The 17,082-nt window shown below is 43.6% G+C and overlaps 1 protein-coding gene across 1 annotated transcript; it reads right to left on the reverse strand.

Moving 5' to 3' along the window:
• Window positions 1-19: 19 nt before the first annotated feature.
• LOC141332897 (scavenger receptor cysteine-rich domain-containing protein DMBT1-like) lies at window positions 20-13,754 on the reverse strand. Its single transcript, XM_073837859.1, has 9 exons — window positions 13,712-13,754; window positions 13,054-13,098; window positions 12,644-12,949; window positions 4,463-4,513; window positions 4,049-4,354; window positions 3,223-3,267; window positions 2,805-3,123; window positions 1,691-1,998; window positions 20-51 (listed from the first exon to the last, which is right to left on the reverse strand). The coding sequence occupies exons 1-9, from the start codon at window positions 13,752-13,754 to the stop codon at window positions 20-22; spliced, it is 1,455 nt and encodes a 484-aa protein (XP_073693960.1).
• Window positions 13,755-17,082: the final 3,328 nt, after the last annotated feature.

Consider the following 17,082-nt stretch of genomic DNA (forward strand, 5'->3'; position numbering starts at 1 on the left):
TGTTACAAAATTCAGTGACTTAGACAGAGACCAGGTTAACCACTCCACCAACTGGGACAAAGTTCCAAAGTATAAATGAAGTAAAAAGTACTCATAGCCTTTGACTGACTTTACCTAAAAACACCACCGGCGGTGCTATGACCAAATAAATCTACTCAACAGTACTACATGCATGCCATTGGTTAGCTTGACCCCATAACTAATGCATAAAAGGTATGTAAATGGAAAGTTTGTTTTGCCTTTGTAAACTTAAAAGAAGGGGAAAAAAAATCTAATGATACATTGGTCCTTTCAAGTAGATCCCGTTATTTAGAACATGAATCAGTGGTGCATAAAGAGAAAATATACTGTTCAACAGCAAGGCTATTAGCAATGCAACCATGTTTCAGGTGCAACCCTGGGCTGCAATAGCTTACCAAACCAAAAGGTCTTTTATGTTTTTACAACTTATTGAACGATTTCTTTGTTTCTGGTCTGGGTATATGTGTGAAGGGGCATTATTGTCATTGGGGATTCTGTAGCCAGAAAACCCCCACAGCATATGTGAATCTGGAGCTCTGCACTAGAACTCACATGCGGCTGTGTGTCTCTCCTTTGTCAGGTATGTATTTCGTTTTATTATTCAAATGTGTGGCAACACTGGCTTGTTAGTATCTGAACCCCAGTACAATCGTGATGCAGTCCGACAGTTGTGGCATTTAGTATAGGGACCCCTAGTGTCGTGCATTCGACACAATGTCAAAGTGAAGTTGTATGTTCCTAGTTGGAAAAAAAAACTATGTTTTATCTAAAAAAAATGTCATCAATGTTTGAAATGATTTGGAGCAAATTTATTAAATACATGACTGAAAATGCTGATGTGATAATGTAACCCTTCTTTAATCTCTTTTATTATTATTATTATTATTGTTATTATTATTAATATTATTTATTAATTTATTCATTTTTATATTTTTATGTTTATTTATTTATTCCTTTTTGTCCTTATTTAACACATTAGCTCAATGCCCCACAATAATGTCCATTTCAGTGTTCTGTCTTCTGAGGGTGGGACTGAGGTAGAAGGGTGGTTAGAAAAGAATGTTTACTTGTATATCGAACTGATTCTGTAAATTGTTGATGTGAAAACATTAAATGAATTGATGAAAATCTTTGTTTTGCCTTCATAAACTTAAAAAAGGGGGGAAATCAAATGATACATGTGTCCTTCCAAATAGATCCTGTTATTTAGAACATGAAACACTGTTGCATTGCTAATGAAAAAAATATGCTGTACAATAGGACAGCTATACATGTACATCTTCATTTTTCATTGTCCTTTATATAGCGATTTAAGGAATTTTCTTTTTGAATCGATTCAGTTAAAAAAATCCTGATTTATTTTGGAAATGTGATGCTGAAATGTTGTGTTGGCTATTTGAAAATAATGTTTTTGTTCTTGCAAAATTTGTGGAAAAGGCCTGGTGTTTGCGGCAAAGTATTTTGTATCCCATCTGACAAATTTTCTTTTTTTGTATGAGTTCATAAGTTGTGCTTTGTTTTGTATTTTGCCATGTGGCTATTGTATATAATTTGTCAAAGTGTCTAATAAGCCCATGAGGGCTGGGCACCAATTAAGGTGTTTGACACTCAAATAAATATATCATCATCATCATCATGTACATCAGTTGTATAAATGTGTTTGACGTACCTTGGCAGATGACTCCAGCATCTTTTTGGTGCCCACAGTTATGTGATCCCCATGATCTTGATGAACAGTTTTTCAGTGTAGTTTCATTTCCACGGCACTGGACATCATCCAACCATATTTGTCCAGTACCCTGTCCAAAATAGGCAGCACTCTTTGCCTCTACAACACTCCCACAGCCCAGTTCTCTACACACCACTGCCGCATCTGTAGAATCCCACATGTCATCACACACTGTTCCCCAGGTTCCATTGTGAAGAACCTCCACTCTTCCTGAACAGAGGTTGGATCCATTCACCAACCTGACAGCTGTTAATCACAAATGATAGAAAAACAGCAAATTAAGCTTTTTGTTTGTGTGTTTATTAACACAGCAGTAACAATAGTGGAGTTTCGACCTCCTCATCACCATTACCTCCGACTCTTGGCTGTGAGGTAGTCATGTTCAGTGTCAGTGTTTCTGCAGAAAAAAAATAACACAACAATTTTATGTTTTGATGAAGGTATTGTTACAGTTTGTGAAAACAGCACATCTGGATCTAATTCAAAGGTGTATAATTACTTGTTTTTGGTGCTGCCCTAGTTTGTTTTATTACAAAGAAAAGAGAGATGATTGAAGTCGATGACCGTTCCAGAATGGAATTCTTCATTTGAATTTTATTTCCCAAAGTGAACAAGAAATGGTTAACATGCTAAGTCGATAGCAATAGGCCAACCATGAAGCAAGGCTATTTCTTTGCACACTGGAATAGAAACCAGGCCAATTCATTTAACCCACAACACCAACTAGGCAAAAGCTGAAGCGAAGTGAAATATAACCATAGCCTTTGATCGACTTTTCCTAAGATCACCTCTGGGTGTGCAATGACCAAACAAATCTACTCAACAGTACTACGTGCATGCCATTGGCGAGCTTGACCCTGTAATTGAGGCATTGATTGCATATGAATGGAAAACTTTGTTTTGCCTTTGGAAACTTAAAACAAGTAAATAAAATCAAATGATACATTGGTCATTTCAAGCAAATCATGCTATTTAGGACATGAAACACCGTTGCACTGCTAATGAGAAAATGTACTGTAAATAAACAGCACAGCTATACATCAATTGCATAAATGTGTTTGACTCACCTCGGCAGATGACTCCAGCATCTTTTTGGTGCCCACAGTTATGTGATCCCAATGCTCTTGATGAACAGTTTTTCAGTGCAGATTCATTTCCCCGGCACTGGACATCATCCAACCATATTTGTCCAGTACCCTGTCCAAAATACGCAGCACTCTTTGCCTCTACAGCACTCCCACAGCCCAGTTCTCTACACACCACTGCTGCGTCTGTAGAATCCCACAGGTCATCACACACTGTTCCCCAGGTTCCATTGTGGAGAACCTCTACTCTTCCAGAACACAGGTTGGATCCATTCACCAACCTGACAACTATTAATAATAAACGATAAAACAGAACAGGTCATTTTTTTGTTTGTTTGTTAACAAGTAGTAACAATAGTGGATTTTCATCCTTCTCAGCACCATTACCTCTGACTCCTGGCTGTGAGGTAGTCGTGTTCAGTGTCGCTGTTGCTGCAGAAAAAAAAAAATAAACACAAATACACAACATTGTTGTGTTTTGATGATGGTATTGACATTTTCAGATTGATTGCAATGCTTCAAGTTTGTTCAGTTCAAACTAATGTTTTAGACTGTTACAGGTTGTGAGAACAGCAGATCTGGATCTAATTCAAAGGTGTATAACCACTCGTTCGTGGTGCTGCACTAGTTTGTGCCTGGCCTATTACAGAACAGGAGAGATGATTGAAGTCTATTACAGTTCCAGATTGTATTTCTTAATTTGTGTGGTCTTTCCCAAAGTGAAACTGATATTCAAATAGATGGTAAGCAAGAAATAGTTAACATGCTAAGAAAGTTGATAGCAATGATGGCAAGTATTGGATGAGGCTGTAACTTTGCAGACTGGAACAAAATTAAGTGCCTGATAATGAGAGCAGGCCAATTGATTTAGCCCACACGACTGGGCAAGAGTTGCAAAGCTACAAATGAAGTGAAATGTACTCATAGCCCTTGATTGGCTATTCATACGATACCACTGGGGGGCTGTGACCAAACAAACCGAATCAAGAGTGCCATGACATTGTTGAGCTTGACCCCGTAAATGTGACATAAACAGCATATAAATGGAAAAATTTATTTGCCTTTAAAAAAGGGAAGAAAATCAAATTATTTTGTGGTCCTTTTAAGTTTTCAGAGTAAATTGTGTTCTTTAGAACACAAAATGCTGTTGCATTGCGTAATTACAGTGTACAACACCACAGCTATATGAGTTGTATAAATGTGTTTGACTTACCTTGGCAAATGACTCCAGCATCTTCTTGGTGCCCACAGTCATGTGATCCGAATAAATTAGATGAACAGTTTTTCAGTGTAGATTCATTCCCACGGCACTGGACATCATCCAACCAGATTTGTCCAGAACCTTCTCCGAAATAAGCAGCAGTCTTTACCTCTACAAGACTCCCACAGCCCAGTTCTCTACACACCACTGCACCATCTGTAGAATCCCACATGTCATCACACACTGTTCCCCAGATTCCATTGTGGAGAACCTCCACTCTTCCAGAACAGAGGTTGGACCCGCCCACCAACCTGACAGCTATTATTCACAAATGATATAGAGATAGAAGAACAGGTCACTGAGCATTTTGTTTGTATGTTAGTTAACAAAGTAGTAACAATAGTGGACTTTCATCCTCCTCAGTACCATTGCCTCCGAGTCCTGGCTGTGAGGTATTCATGTTCAGTGTTGCTGTTGCTGCAGAAAAATATACACAAGAACACAACATTGTTATTTTTGATTATGGTATTGACATGTCAGATTGATTGCAGTGCTTCAAGTTTGTTTATTTTAAACAAATATTTTACACGGTTACAGGTTGTGAGAACATCAGATCCAGTTCTAATTGCAAAGTGTATAATTACTTGCCCATGGTGCTGTACTAGCTTGTGCCTGGCCTATTACAGAAAAAGAGGGATGATTAAAGTATATTAAAGTTCCAAAGTGTATTTCTTTATTTGTGTGGTATTTCCCACAGTAAAATTGATATTGAAATGGACGATGTAGAAGCCATAAATGTTAATGCTGTTGTGTATACTGTCTGTTTTATAGGGCGTTTATAAGTTATTTGGACATTTCCTGTGGGTGGCCACTTTAAACAGGATAAACCATGCAATAAACCATGTTTGAATCACTAGGTGTTTCAGCAGCGTCAATATCACTCTCCCACATGGAAGTGGCTAAAGATTTTGAACAAGAAGCCACTACAATAGTCAAAAAACTCCCAAGAAGGACATGCAGCCATGTGGTAGGCCCCATTCAAGGCCTACGTTTGGAACAACCAAGCTATCTGTGGAATGAATTAGCAGCTCAAAGGATTTTGAAGCTCCAATTCATGAGTAACTGATGGATTTATTTCTATGAAGCTGTGGTTGTGAATTTTGGCTTTGATCAAAGCATGAGACAATAAGGTGATGCTTAAGTGCATATTGTGGCCTGTTGATTCTATGGATATCCGGATATGACTTGATATTGTTCCTTTGGGTCAAGCATGGTTGATGAAATATCCCAAAAGGAAAATGTTGAGATTGAACAAATCATTGCATCCCTCAGTTCTCTGCGTAGGGGAAAGCTTTGCATGTGGACATGTAGGATGAATGAAGTGAAGGCATTGCTTGGTGCTGGTGATGATTTGGAATCACTAAATAAGGGTGCAGAGACATTCTTTGTGGCACTTAATGAATTCAAGACTGCTCATAAGCTTGTGCAAGAGCAATTACCTGATGATTGTCACGTATCTGGTCTATCTCATCATGAACTCTTGCACACACATTCTGGACTGCAATCCCCATAAGCCACTGCACCAATCACTGCACACAGCTGCTCCTCGTTTCCCACTGATCTGATTGCTGCATACACCTGTTTATCATTTACCCACTTGCATTTAAGCCACTCACACACACAGCCACCTTGCGAAGTCTTATTGTTCCATTTGGTCGTAATTCTAAGCGTTTATCTCAGTGTTGGTTTATCAGTGTATGACTCTGGACTGTGTACCCCGTTGATGATTCCTGCTTCCTGCCATTGCGACCATTGCATGTCTATCGAACTGTTTCCCGGATTACCTACGTTGTTCCTGTTTTCTGGTGATTATTCTTGCCTGTCGACACTTCTCAATAAAGCCTTGCAAATGGATCCGCACGTCTCTGACTCCTCTCTGTGACAGAAGACTTCGCCGATACTAGGATCCAGCGGCTTTATGGTGTCATTCGGTTCCAGCATGAATCCCACGGTACAGATCATGCTTCTCAAGCAGGGTGAGCGGACAATCGAAGATTATGTCATGGCCTTCATCGAATTGGCAAATCTGTCGTCAATGGATGAGATTTGCCTAATGATTTTTTTTCGTGGAGGACTCTCAGAGCCATTGGCTTCCCACATGCCAAATTTTGAACCAGACTGGACTCTGCACTATTACATGGATCTGGCTCTTTTGTTGTGTGGCTCTCCATTTACTGTGGGTGAGGTTGAGCCACAGCACAAGATGGCTACCCCCAAGTCAGAGTCTCCGCTGCCAGAGCGCCCTCCAGTGACTGCGCCGCCAGAGCGCCCTCCAGTGACCGCTCGCTCAGAGCCTGCTCTTCCAGAGTCTCCGCTGGAGACGCCCAGCCCTCCTGAGTCTCCGCTGGGGTCGTCCAGTTCTCCAGAGCCCGCTCCTCAAGAGCGTCGTCCAGAGCCCGCTTCACAAGAGCGTCGTCCAGAGCCCGCTCCTCAAGACAGCCTTCCAGAGCCTCTGCTGGTTCAGCCCAGCCTTCCAGAGCCTCCGCTGGTTCCGTCCAGCCTTCCAGAGCCTCCGCTGGTTCCGCCCAGCCTTCCAGAGCCTCCGCTGGTTCCGCCCAGCCTTCCAGAGACTCCGCTGGTTCCGCCCAGCCTTCCAGAGACTCCGCTGGTTCCGCCCAGCCTTCCAGAGACTCCGCTGGTTCCGCCCAGCCTTCCAGAGACTCCGCTGGTTCCGCCCAGCCTTCCAGAGACTCCGCTGGTTCCGCCCAGCCTTCCAGAGCCTCCGCTGGTTCCGTCCAGTCGTCCTGAGATTCCTGTCTGCCCGGTTCTGGCCACGGAGGCCATGTATGAACTGGCCATGTATGAACTGTGTGGGTTCCCACCCACCCTCCCTGCTGCTCCAGTCCCGCCACCTCTGTCTCCTGACAGTCCCTCTGCTCACCCACATCCCACCTTCTGTGCAGAGGACTCGCAGTGGGATTGCCAGTCTTCATCGGTGTCCAGACTGAAGGATCCCTCACCATCACCTCCAGTCTCAGAGTCCTGGACTCCACCTCGGCCCTCCGACCCTGCAGCTCCACCCTGGCTCTGTGCTCCCTCGTCTCCGTTGTCGGCCATCGGCCCACCAGCTCCTCCGGGCTCCATCGTCTCTCCGGCTCCGCCCCGGTCAGTCGTCGCCCCACCTTTGCCTCTGGACTCTACTCCTCCGGCTGCGCCTCGTCACTCCGTCCTGCCGGCTCTGTGGACCTCCTCCCTCCCGTGGGCACAGCCTCGATCCTCTGTCACTCCGGCTCCGCTGCGTACCTCCGGACCTCCATCTCCGCCGGGGTCGCCAGAGCCTTGGGTTCCGCCTTGGCCCTCCGGATCCTCTGTGTCGCCCAGGACCATCGACTCTCCGGTTTCGCCTCGGGCTCCACCGGCTCCACCTCCGTCGGTCGGCCCCATGCAGGAGCCAACCCTTCCTTCATCATGGCTTCTCCCTCCGTCGGCTCCGCCTCATTTCGTGGTTCCAGTACCCCTACATGGACCTGGCCCTCCATCCCTCCCCCTGTTCCGCCTCTGCTCCACCACCCTCCAGGTTGTATAAGGTGGTTAGAGCGTCTGGAAGCCGCTCCTTGGGGAGGGGCTCTGTCACGTATCTGGTCTATCTCATCATGAACTCTTGCACACACATTCTGGACTGCAATCCCCATAAGCCACTGCACCAATCACTGCACACAGCTGCTCCTCGTTTCCCACTGATCTGATTGCTGCATACACCTGTTTATCATTTACCCACTTGCATTTAAGCCACTCACACACACAGCCACCTTGCGAAGTCTTATTGTTCCATTTGGTCGTAATTCTAAGTGTTTATCTCAGTGTTGGTTTATCAGTGTATGACTCTGGACTGTGTACCCCGTTGATGATTCCTGCTTCCTGCCATTGCGACCATTGCATGTCTATCGAACTGTTTCCCGGATTACCTACGTTGTTCCTGTTTTCTGGTGATTATTCTTGCCTGTCGACACTTCTCAATAAAGCCTTGCAAATGGATCCGCACGTCTCTGACTCCTCTCTGTGACAATGATGTACGAGACAATGAGCGTATTGACTGGTTTAACCCTAAAATTGCTACATTTGAGAACTGGAAAGGTGGAAATGTGTTCAAAAGGATCCACAAATGCTCATTGAGCCAAATGATAGTGCTTCGAATGTGTCAAAAAGGTCCCATAAATCTTGTAGTTCTCACTGTTCAAGTATATCATCCTCAGTATCATCAATGAGAATAAAAGCAGCTGCTGACAAAGCCGCCCTTCTTGCTCGCAAAGCTGCATTAAAACAGAAATATGCCCTTGAAATGGAGAAGGCTGCTTTAAATATGAGATTGGAATCAGCTAATTTGGAATGTGATCTAGCTGCAAATGATGCTAAACTGAAGGTTTTAGAAGACTTTGAAACAACTGCAAGTCCAAGTCTACAGCCTCGTTCTGTCAATTCTCCACAATCTTATCCACCTAAGGATGAACGGAATGAGTATCTTGAGGAATATGGTGCTGAGAATTCTAAGCAGACAGCAATTCAGGATCAGACACCATCAGAGACTTCACCATCTTTTGACTTTATTCAACTTGGAGCTATCCCGAAAACTCCACTGCAAAGGATGTTTCAACCTAAAATACCTGATCAAGTTGCACAAAGGAAGTACAACATTGATGATACAGCAACAAAAACTGATAAGTCTGCTATGCCAATTCAAAATCCATCTGCCAGTTATACAGATGTTGAACCTACAAGTATGAATCTTTCAAATGTGGTGCAGAGGCAGAATGATATTGCAGAGCTCTTGATTTTGCAGCAAAAACACTCTTTATTTTCCTCTAGAGAGATTCCAATATTCGATGGAGATCCACTAAGTTTTTGATCTTTTATGCAAGCCTTCGAACATGGCATAGAAGATAAAACCGATGACAGCAGGGATAGACTTCTGGAACAGTGTACTTCTGGCCAGTCAAAGGAACTTGTCCGAAGTTACTTGCAAATGGATGCTAGGAGGGGTTATGCTGAAGCAAGGAAGCTTCTGAAGCTTAATTTTGGTGATGAAGTAAAGATTACAAGTGCCTATGTGGAGAAAGCCTTAAGTTGGGGTAATATCAGGGCTGATGATGGAAAGGCTCTTCATGCTTATGCACTTTACCTTAGAGGTTGTTGTAATGCTGTTGAAGACCTGCCTAATATGTTTGATCTTGACTTGCCTTCCAATGTTAAACAAATAATATCCAAGTTTCCATATAAGCAGTGGTGGAGGTAACGAATTACAACTACTCACGTTACTGTAATTAAGTAAATTTTTTGGGTATTTTTGGGTACTTTCATGAGTATAATTTTAAGTCTGTAATTTTACTTGTACTTGAGTACAAATTAACCTGAGTAATTTACTTAATTACTTTTAAAATCACAATTTGTTACAGAGTACTGAAATTTGAATATTATATTTTAACCACTGACCGGCATTTCGGTAGCCAATAAAAATATCTCTTCTTAACGGACCAATGAAAAGCCTGGTATAGTATTTGAACCGAAAAACAAGTTCCGTTTCTACGTGTTTTTACAACGTAGAGTAATGTATCACGGACATATCTCACAAATCCTTTCAGAAACAAAGTGTAGAGAGAGTGTAAATAAGAGACTGATTGTACAGTATAGCGAGCATTCTTGATTTTAATAGAGCTTTGTGATATTGCGAACCAAGATGAGTAACAGCTTTGAATAATTTTTAAGGGAGTTTGTAAATGAGATATTGATTTAATACAACAGCTAAATAAACAAGAAGTTATTATTAAGTGACTTACATTGTCTGACTATAACACTATTGCCTAATTTTGCTCTATTTCGTGGTCAAAAGTAGTCTGAAACAAGTCACAACTGAGCCGCTGAGCGTTTATGAATGAACATGCGTTTTTAAACGAATCTAGTGAAATGATTCAATTTCCCATTCATAAAAACAGCTCACTTATTCTGAGTGAATGAATGATTTGATTCAGTCATTAAATCAGTGTCTTGCTGCCACCTGCTGGCAGATCGTTTCCGTTATTTAAATCATTTAATATTTCTGTATTCAAAATTTAATATTTTTATATATGATATAACTTCAAGAGAAAAGCATGGAAATATATATTTTCCTCCCATCTCATATTTATTTGTCTTACATTTACTGTGTCCGGTATAATAAGAATGGGGACTGGTGGAAAGCAATCACGGATGCAGTTGCAATGTATATTGCAAAATATATGGTGCCCATATGTTGTGGAAAAGCTGGGGTTTCTTTACATGCTAAATGTCTTAGGGGGGAACGTCTAGGTTACGTATGTAACCCCGGTTCCCTGAGGACAGGGAACAAGACGCTGCATCCTGGTGGACACTATGGGAACTGCCTTCAGCATGACCGGTTCTGAACAAGCTATAGAACAACGACAGTGAACTTGACACTGGCCGGCGCTAGCCTATGATGTCATCAACAGGCACCTGCTAGTATACAAAACAGGTGCCTGTGAGCACATCACCATCTTTTTGTCTGACGGAGGCATATGCAGGGCCCGAGGCATGGCCCCGAGACGCAGCGTCTCGTTCCCTGTCCTCAGGGAACCGGGGTTACATACGTAACCTAGACGTTCCCTTCCGGAGGGAACTCTACGATGCGTTCTGGAGGACACTATGGGAACGTTAATACCAACGCCGCCATGCCGAGGGATAAGTGAACAACTGACTGATTGAGGAGTCAAGAAGGAACATCACCCCTGCTTCAGCGAAAGTTGCTGGGGCCCAAGCCTGATCCTGTCACGGCTAGGTCGGCTACCTGCGCACGGAACTCTCAAGCGTGGAGGCCTAGAGAGGGCCTACTACACTCAGCTCCCTAGAAAGTGATGAAGCTTACGAACGCCTTCATAATGGGTGGAGTTTTTAGAGAATGGAGGTCTCAGCAGAATGAATGTCTGCTTTATAGGAGAGAACCTGACAACATTCAGTGCTAACAGGTATAGGCCTAAGGCCTAATTATACTCAACACTGGAGGTATTCAGTGAGGCTGAATAGCCTGTGCAACAGAACTACCTGGGTGGAGTTTCTGCAACATTCTGCTTAGCAAGAGGGAATCTCAGAGTGGAGGTCTCATGACCTATCTACACTCCACACTGGGGATAGTCAGTGAGGCTGAATAGCCTGTGCAGCAGACCTATCTAAGTGGAGATTCTGAGGAGTGGAGGCTTCAGTGAAAGGAAGCCTGGCAGCACTCTGTGCCTACCAGAGGGCAACTCTAAGAGTGGAGGTGTCGTGACACATCTACACTCAACCCTGGAGGTAGTCAGTGAGGCTGAATAGCCTGTGCAACAGAACTACCTACGTGGAGTTTCTGAGGAGTGACTGCTTCAACAGAGGAAGCCTAAAAACACTCTGTGGCTTGCAAAGGATAACTCTTAAGAGTGGGGGTCTCATGACCCATCTACACTTCAACACTGGGGGTAGTCAGTGAGACTGAATAGCCTGTGCAACAGAACTACCTGAGTGGAGTTTCTGCGGAGTGGCGGCTTTGGTAACAAGAAGCCTGGTACCACTCTGCACCCAGCAGAGGACAACTTTAAGAGTGGAGGTCTGTAACCTATCTACACTCAATACTAGAGGTAGTCCGCGAGGCTGAATAGCCTATGCGGCAGAACTACCTATTTCTAGTGGAATCTCTGGAGGCAACGAAGGACTCTAAGAGTGGAGGTCTTATGACCTAACTACACTTCAACACTGATGGTAATCAGCGAGGCTGAATAGCCTATGCGACAGTACCTGAGTGGAGTCTGGAGAGTGGAGGCTTCGGCGAGAAGAAGGCTGGCGACACTCTATGCTTAGCAGAGAAAGACTCTAAGAGTGGTGGTCTCATGACCTAACTACACTTCGACACTGATGGTAATCAGCGAGGCTGAATAGCCAATGCGACAGTACCTGAGTGGAGTCTGGAGAGTGGAGGCTTCAGCGAGAGGAAGCCTGGCAACATTCTGTGGGCAAGAAAAGACTCTAAGAGTGGAGGTCTCATGACCTAACTACACTTCAGATAGATGATTGAAGTCGATGACCATTCCAGAATGGAATTCTTCATTTGCATTTTATTTAACAAGAAATGGTTAACAAGTCGATAGCAATAGGCCAACCATCAAGTGAGGCTATTTCTTTGCACACTGGAATAAAATGCAGTGCCTGACACAGAAACCAGGCCAATTCATTTAACCCACAACACCAACTAGGCAAAAGGTGAAGCGAAGTGAAATATAACCATAGCCTTTGATCGACTTTTCCTAAAATCACCTCTGGGTGTGCAATGACCAAACAAATCTACTCAACAGTACTACGTGCACGCCATTGGCGAGCTTGACCCTGTAATTGAGGCATTGATTGTATATAAATGGAAAACTTTGTTTTGCCTTTGGAAACTTAAAACAAGGAAATAAAATCAAATGATACATTGGTCCTTTCAAGCAAATCATGTTATTTAATACATGAAACACCGTTGCATTGCTAATGAGAAAATATACTGTAAATAAACAGCACAGCTATACATCAATTGCATAAATGTGTTTGACTCACCTCGGCAGATGACTCCAGCATCTTTTTGGTGCCCACAGTTATGTGATCCCCATGCTCTTAATGAACAGTTTTTCAGTGTCGATTCATTTCCACGGCACTGGACATCATCCAACCATATTTGTCCAGTACCCTGTCCAAAATACGCAGCACTCTTTGCCTCTACAGCACTCCCACAGCCCAGTTCTCTACACACTACTGCCGCATCTGTAGAATCCCACAGGTCATCACACACTGTTCCCCAGGTTCCATTGTGGAGAACCTCTACTCTTCCAGAACAGAGGTTGGATCCATTCACCAACCTGACAACTATTAATAACAAACGATAAAACAGAACAGGTCATGAGGTTTTTTGTTTGTTTGTTAACAAAGTAGTAACAATAGTGGATTTTCATCCTTCTCAGCATCATTACCTCTGACTCCTGGCTGTGAGGTAGTCGTGTTCAGTGTTGCTGTTGCTGCAGAAAAATATATTTGATGATGGTATTGACATTTTCAGATTGATTGCAATGCTTCAAGTTTGTTCAGTTCAAACTAATGTTTTAGACTGTTATCTGGATCTAATTCAAAGGTGTATAACCACTCGTTCCCTTCCGGGAACTCGAGCTGCGTCCGAAGGCGCTATGGGGAACGCCATTGGCGAACCACGCTCTGAATGTTGTCTGCAACCAATCAAATGCGGGGGGTGATGTCACAGGCTGATGACATCATGGACCAGGAAGTATAAAAGCACATGCGGTGAAGCAGGCGTCAGCTTTTTGTCATTCAGCGAAGCACTCTATGTTTGTTTGTCTCGGTTGTAGTCACTACTTTTCTGTGCCAGTTTGCACAACTGTAATTTGAATGATTATGGTCTCAAAAGGGGGAAAAGCAAAAAAAATAGTCAGAAAGAGAAGCAGTCAGACTATAGATTGTGTGTCCCTCCTTGACAATGTTACATTGTTGGTGAGGATACACACAATCTATGTGTGGTCTGTCTGGGAGCAGAGCATGCTAAATAAAAAAAATAAAAAATAAGATGCTCTGTTCCCGTAGGTCTCTTTTTGGAGAGTGAGCATTCACTAGCGTTACTCGTGGGTCTGGCCCTGCTTTCGCTGAGAGACGAGTATCCCATTTCTCCTTCCCTAGCCTCCCGACTGGATGTGGAAGCCCACTATGCGGATCCTTCCCCCAGGAGGAGGGCTCTCCGCTTCACCTATCTTCCTCTGAGGAGGTTGACGTGGAAAGCGTTGATTCTCAAATGCTCCCTCAATTCCCCCAGTACGAGGAGCTCTTGGAGGTGGTTACTCGTGCGGTAGCTAAACTCAATATCGACTGGCCTGCCGAGTAAATTCATGAGCCGCAGAAAAGCACGCTAGACATACGTTTTCTGTGGACAAAACCACCACTTCCAAGATGGAGCCTACCCGTTTTCCCCGACCTCCACACAGAAATAGCAAGGTCATGGGGAAAGCCATTCTCAGCCCATATTCATTCCTGACTCCGATTACTAGGGCAATGTAGCAGGACTGGCTGAGCATGGCTACAAGGCGATGCCACGGGTAGAACATACGCTTTCCAGCTATCTGTCTCCCGGTTTTGCATCATCCTTGAAGGCTCTGTCCCTGCAACAACTTATATCTTGGTGGGCAAGGTTTTAAAAAAAAACACGGCTGCAGGTCAGGCTGGTGCATGTCTGCACACCATGTCGGTGTTACAGGCGTACCAAGCCGACCTGCTCAAAGAGTTAGACGAGGGTGGGGAATTAGACATTTCAGAAAGAAAGCGATACCTTCCCCACCATGTCTACTCTACTGGGGCTGTTGGACAGGAGCAGCCCCAGCCATGTATAAGCTCCTCGTACCGGGAGAAAAAGAGAAGGAGCGTTGCCACCCGCACTTCAGTTAAGATCATTGGTCAGCAACGCTCCGGGCCGGGGACTTCTAGAGCTAAGCCTGACCTGAGGGTTGTGCTTCAGTCCCGGGAGTCCTCGGCCAAGCGGATTGACAATTGAGGGCCGCTGAGGGCAGCCCCTCCAGGGGAAGAGCGGGGTGCACCACATTACATGGTGTCTGTCTCTCCCCAGGGCCTTCAGGAGACCTGCCAGCTAACCCTGCCAGCGTTACAGGGCACGGCGGTCCCCCACGAGCATCTACCCTTGGTTTTCCGCCCGGCCACGTGGTGGAGCCAGGGAGCTCACCACCCTCACGGAGGTCCCTAAAGCATCTAATTTGGCCTTCTCCTGCCAGTCCGCTGTTACAGGAAGTCGAGTTGATGACTCAAATAATACCAGAAGCCAGTCTCTAGAGGCTGGTTCCCTTGTTGGATTGTTTGGCAGCATGGAAACTACTGCCAAACATATCTACATGGGTCCTGCGTACTGCGGAGTCTTTCCTCTTTGGTGGGCCCTGAGCAGGTTCTGGTCTTGGAACAGGAAGTGAATACCCTTCTAAGGAAGGAGGCCATCGAGGTGGTCCCTCCTCAGACAGGGAATCCAGGTTCTTCAGCAGGTACTTCATTGTTCCCAGGAAGGATGGGGGTCTGAGGGTCATCTTAGATCTCAGACTGCTGAACCGCTCAGTCAGAAACCTGAAGTTCAAAATGCTAAGCAAACTGTCTGTCAAGTCGTGTCTCAAATCAGGTCCGAGGACTGGTTTGTCACGATAGATCTAAAAGATGCCTACTTTCATATCTCCATCCTTCCTCTTCCTCAGAAGTTTCTGAGGTTTACTTTCAGGGGCGAAGCATACCAATATCGAGTTCTTCCGTTCTGCCTAGCACTCTCACCCCGTACATTTACAAAGTGTGTGGATGCAGCTCTGGCTCCTTTGCGACACCGGGGCATCCACATACTGACGACTGGCTTATCCTAGCCCGTTCAGAAGTCTTGGCAGCTCAACATCGAGATGTTGTCCTTGCCCACATGAAGGCTTTGGGGTTGAGATTCAACGCCAAGAAAGGTGTGCTGTCTCCATTACAGAGAACCACTTAAGAGTGTAAAGAACCACTTATTAGAGTAAATCCTCTAATACAGGCCTGGGCCTTTATTTTACTCAAGCGCATCGCGGTCCAGGCCTTTATTAGAAGGAGGCCAGAATTAGAGGCAGGCATCAATTTCTATTTGAGCAAGACGAACTACCAGTAGAATAAAAAAAACAAGATTTTGTGTCTATTTGAACCTATAAAATACTAGGTGCATTTAATAATCACTCCGCTCCGGGTTCATAATTTCCCCGCTCCCTCTCCACTCCTCGCTCACTGATATCAGAAACACAGCTCCCCGGGTTATTAAAGTGGATAGCATATGAGGGTTATTAAAGTGGATAGCATATGATCCAGATTTTGAACCGGCTAGGTTAGATGAGAGATTTAAACAATGGGTCTGGAGAGGAATTACATCTTATTGCTCAATCACCTCTAATGGAAATTTATTAAGTTTCCAGGCCATGTCAGAAACATTTGGATTAGAAAAGCAGGATTTTTATAGATACTTGCAAGTTAGAGATTATTTTAATAAAAAGGTCAAATGCGCAGTATCAAGTGATGACAATTTGATCACTACATATATTAATGCATATTTAAAAGAAGACAATAGGAAGTTGGTATCAAAATTATATGGATATATACAAGCCAGCAAAAAACATTCTTCAAATTACATAAAACAGAAATGGGAGAAAGAATCAGACTCCCAAATTACGGAGGAAGTCTGGACAGATATATGCGTTACACAGGTAAACACTACAAATTCAAGATCCTGGCGGGAGTTTGGATGGAAGAATTTAATAAGATTCTTTATAACTCCCAAATTAACAGCAATACGCACAGGCGAACAGAGTTTGGGTTTTTGTTGGAGGCAATGTGGAACCTCAATGGCTAATCATTTTCATATTTTTTGGGCATGCCCAAAAATACAATTTTATTGGCATGAAGTGGCAGCTGAAATTGGGAAAATATTAGGGGTAGAGTTGAATTTTTCATTCATAACATTGTACCTAGGAGAAATACCTAAAACAGTTCTAGACAGGGATAAATACTTATTAAAAATACTTTTAGCAAGCAGTCGGAAAGCCATAACACGTAAATGGTTTCAGGCTGACCCTCCAACAAGAGACCAGTGGTTGGGAATTGTTAACGAAATATATTGTATGGAGAGACTTACATTTACTGTTAGACTTAATTTGGATAAATGTATTAAGTATTGGGATAAATGGATTGTGTATACATGCCATTGAGGATAGGTGTGAGACTGTACTTCAAAGAATGTATGGAAATTTGAGTGTCTTGACTTTGTAATGTCCATGATGACCTCTTGTTCTGTGTTTTCAATAAAAAAAAAGTAAAAAAAGAAAAAAAGAAACACAGCTCCCCGTCAAAAAAAAAGAAAAAAAAAAAGAATGTTTGAAATATAACGGTCCTGTTCATAACACATTAAAATAAAGAATACTAAAATAAAATAACAGGAG

The sequence above is a fragment of the Garra rufa genome, chromosome 4 (assembly GCF_049309525.1).
Source record: "Garra rufa chromosome 4, GarRuf1.0, whole genome shotgun sequence".
Classification (NCBI taxonomy): domain Eukaryota; kingdom Metazoa; phylum Chordata; class Actinopteri; order Cypriniformes; family Cyprinidae; genus Garra; species Garra rufa.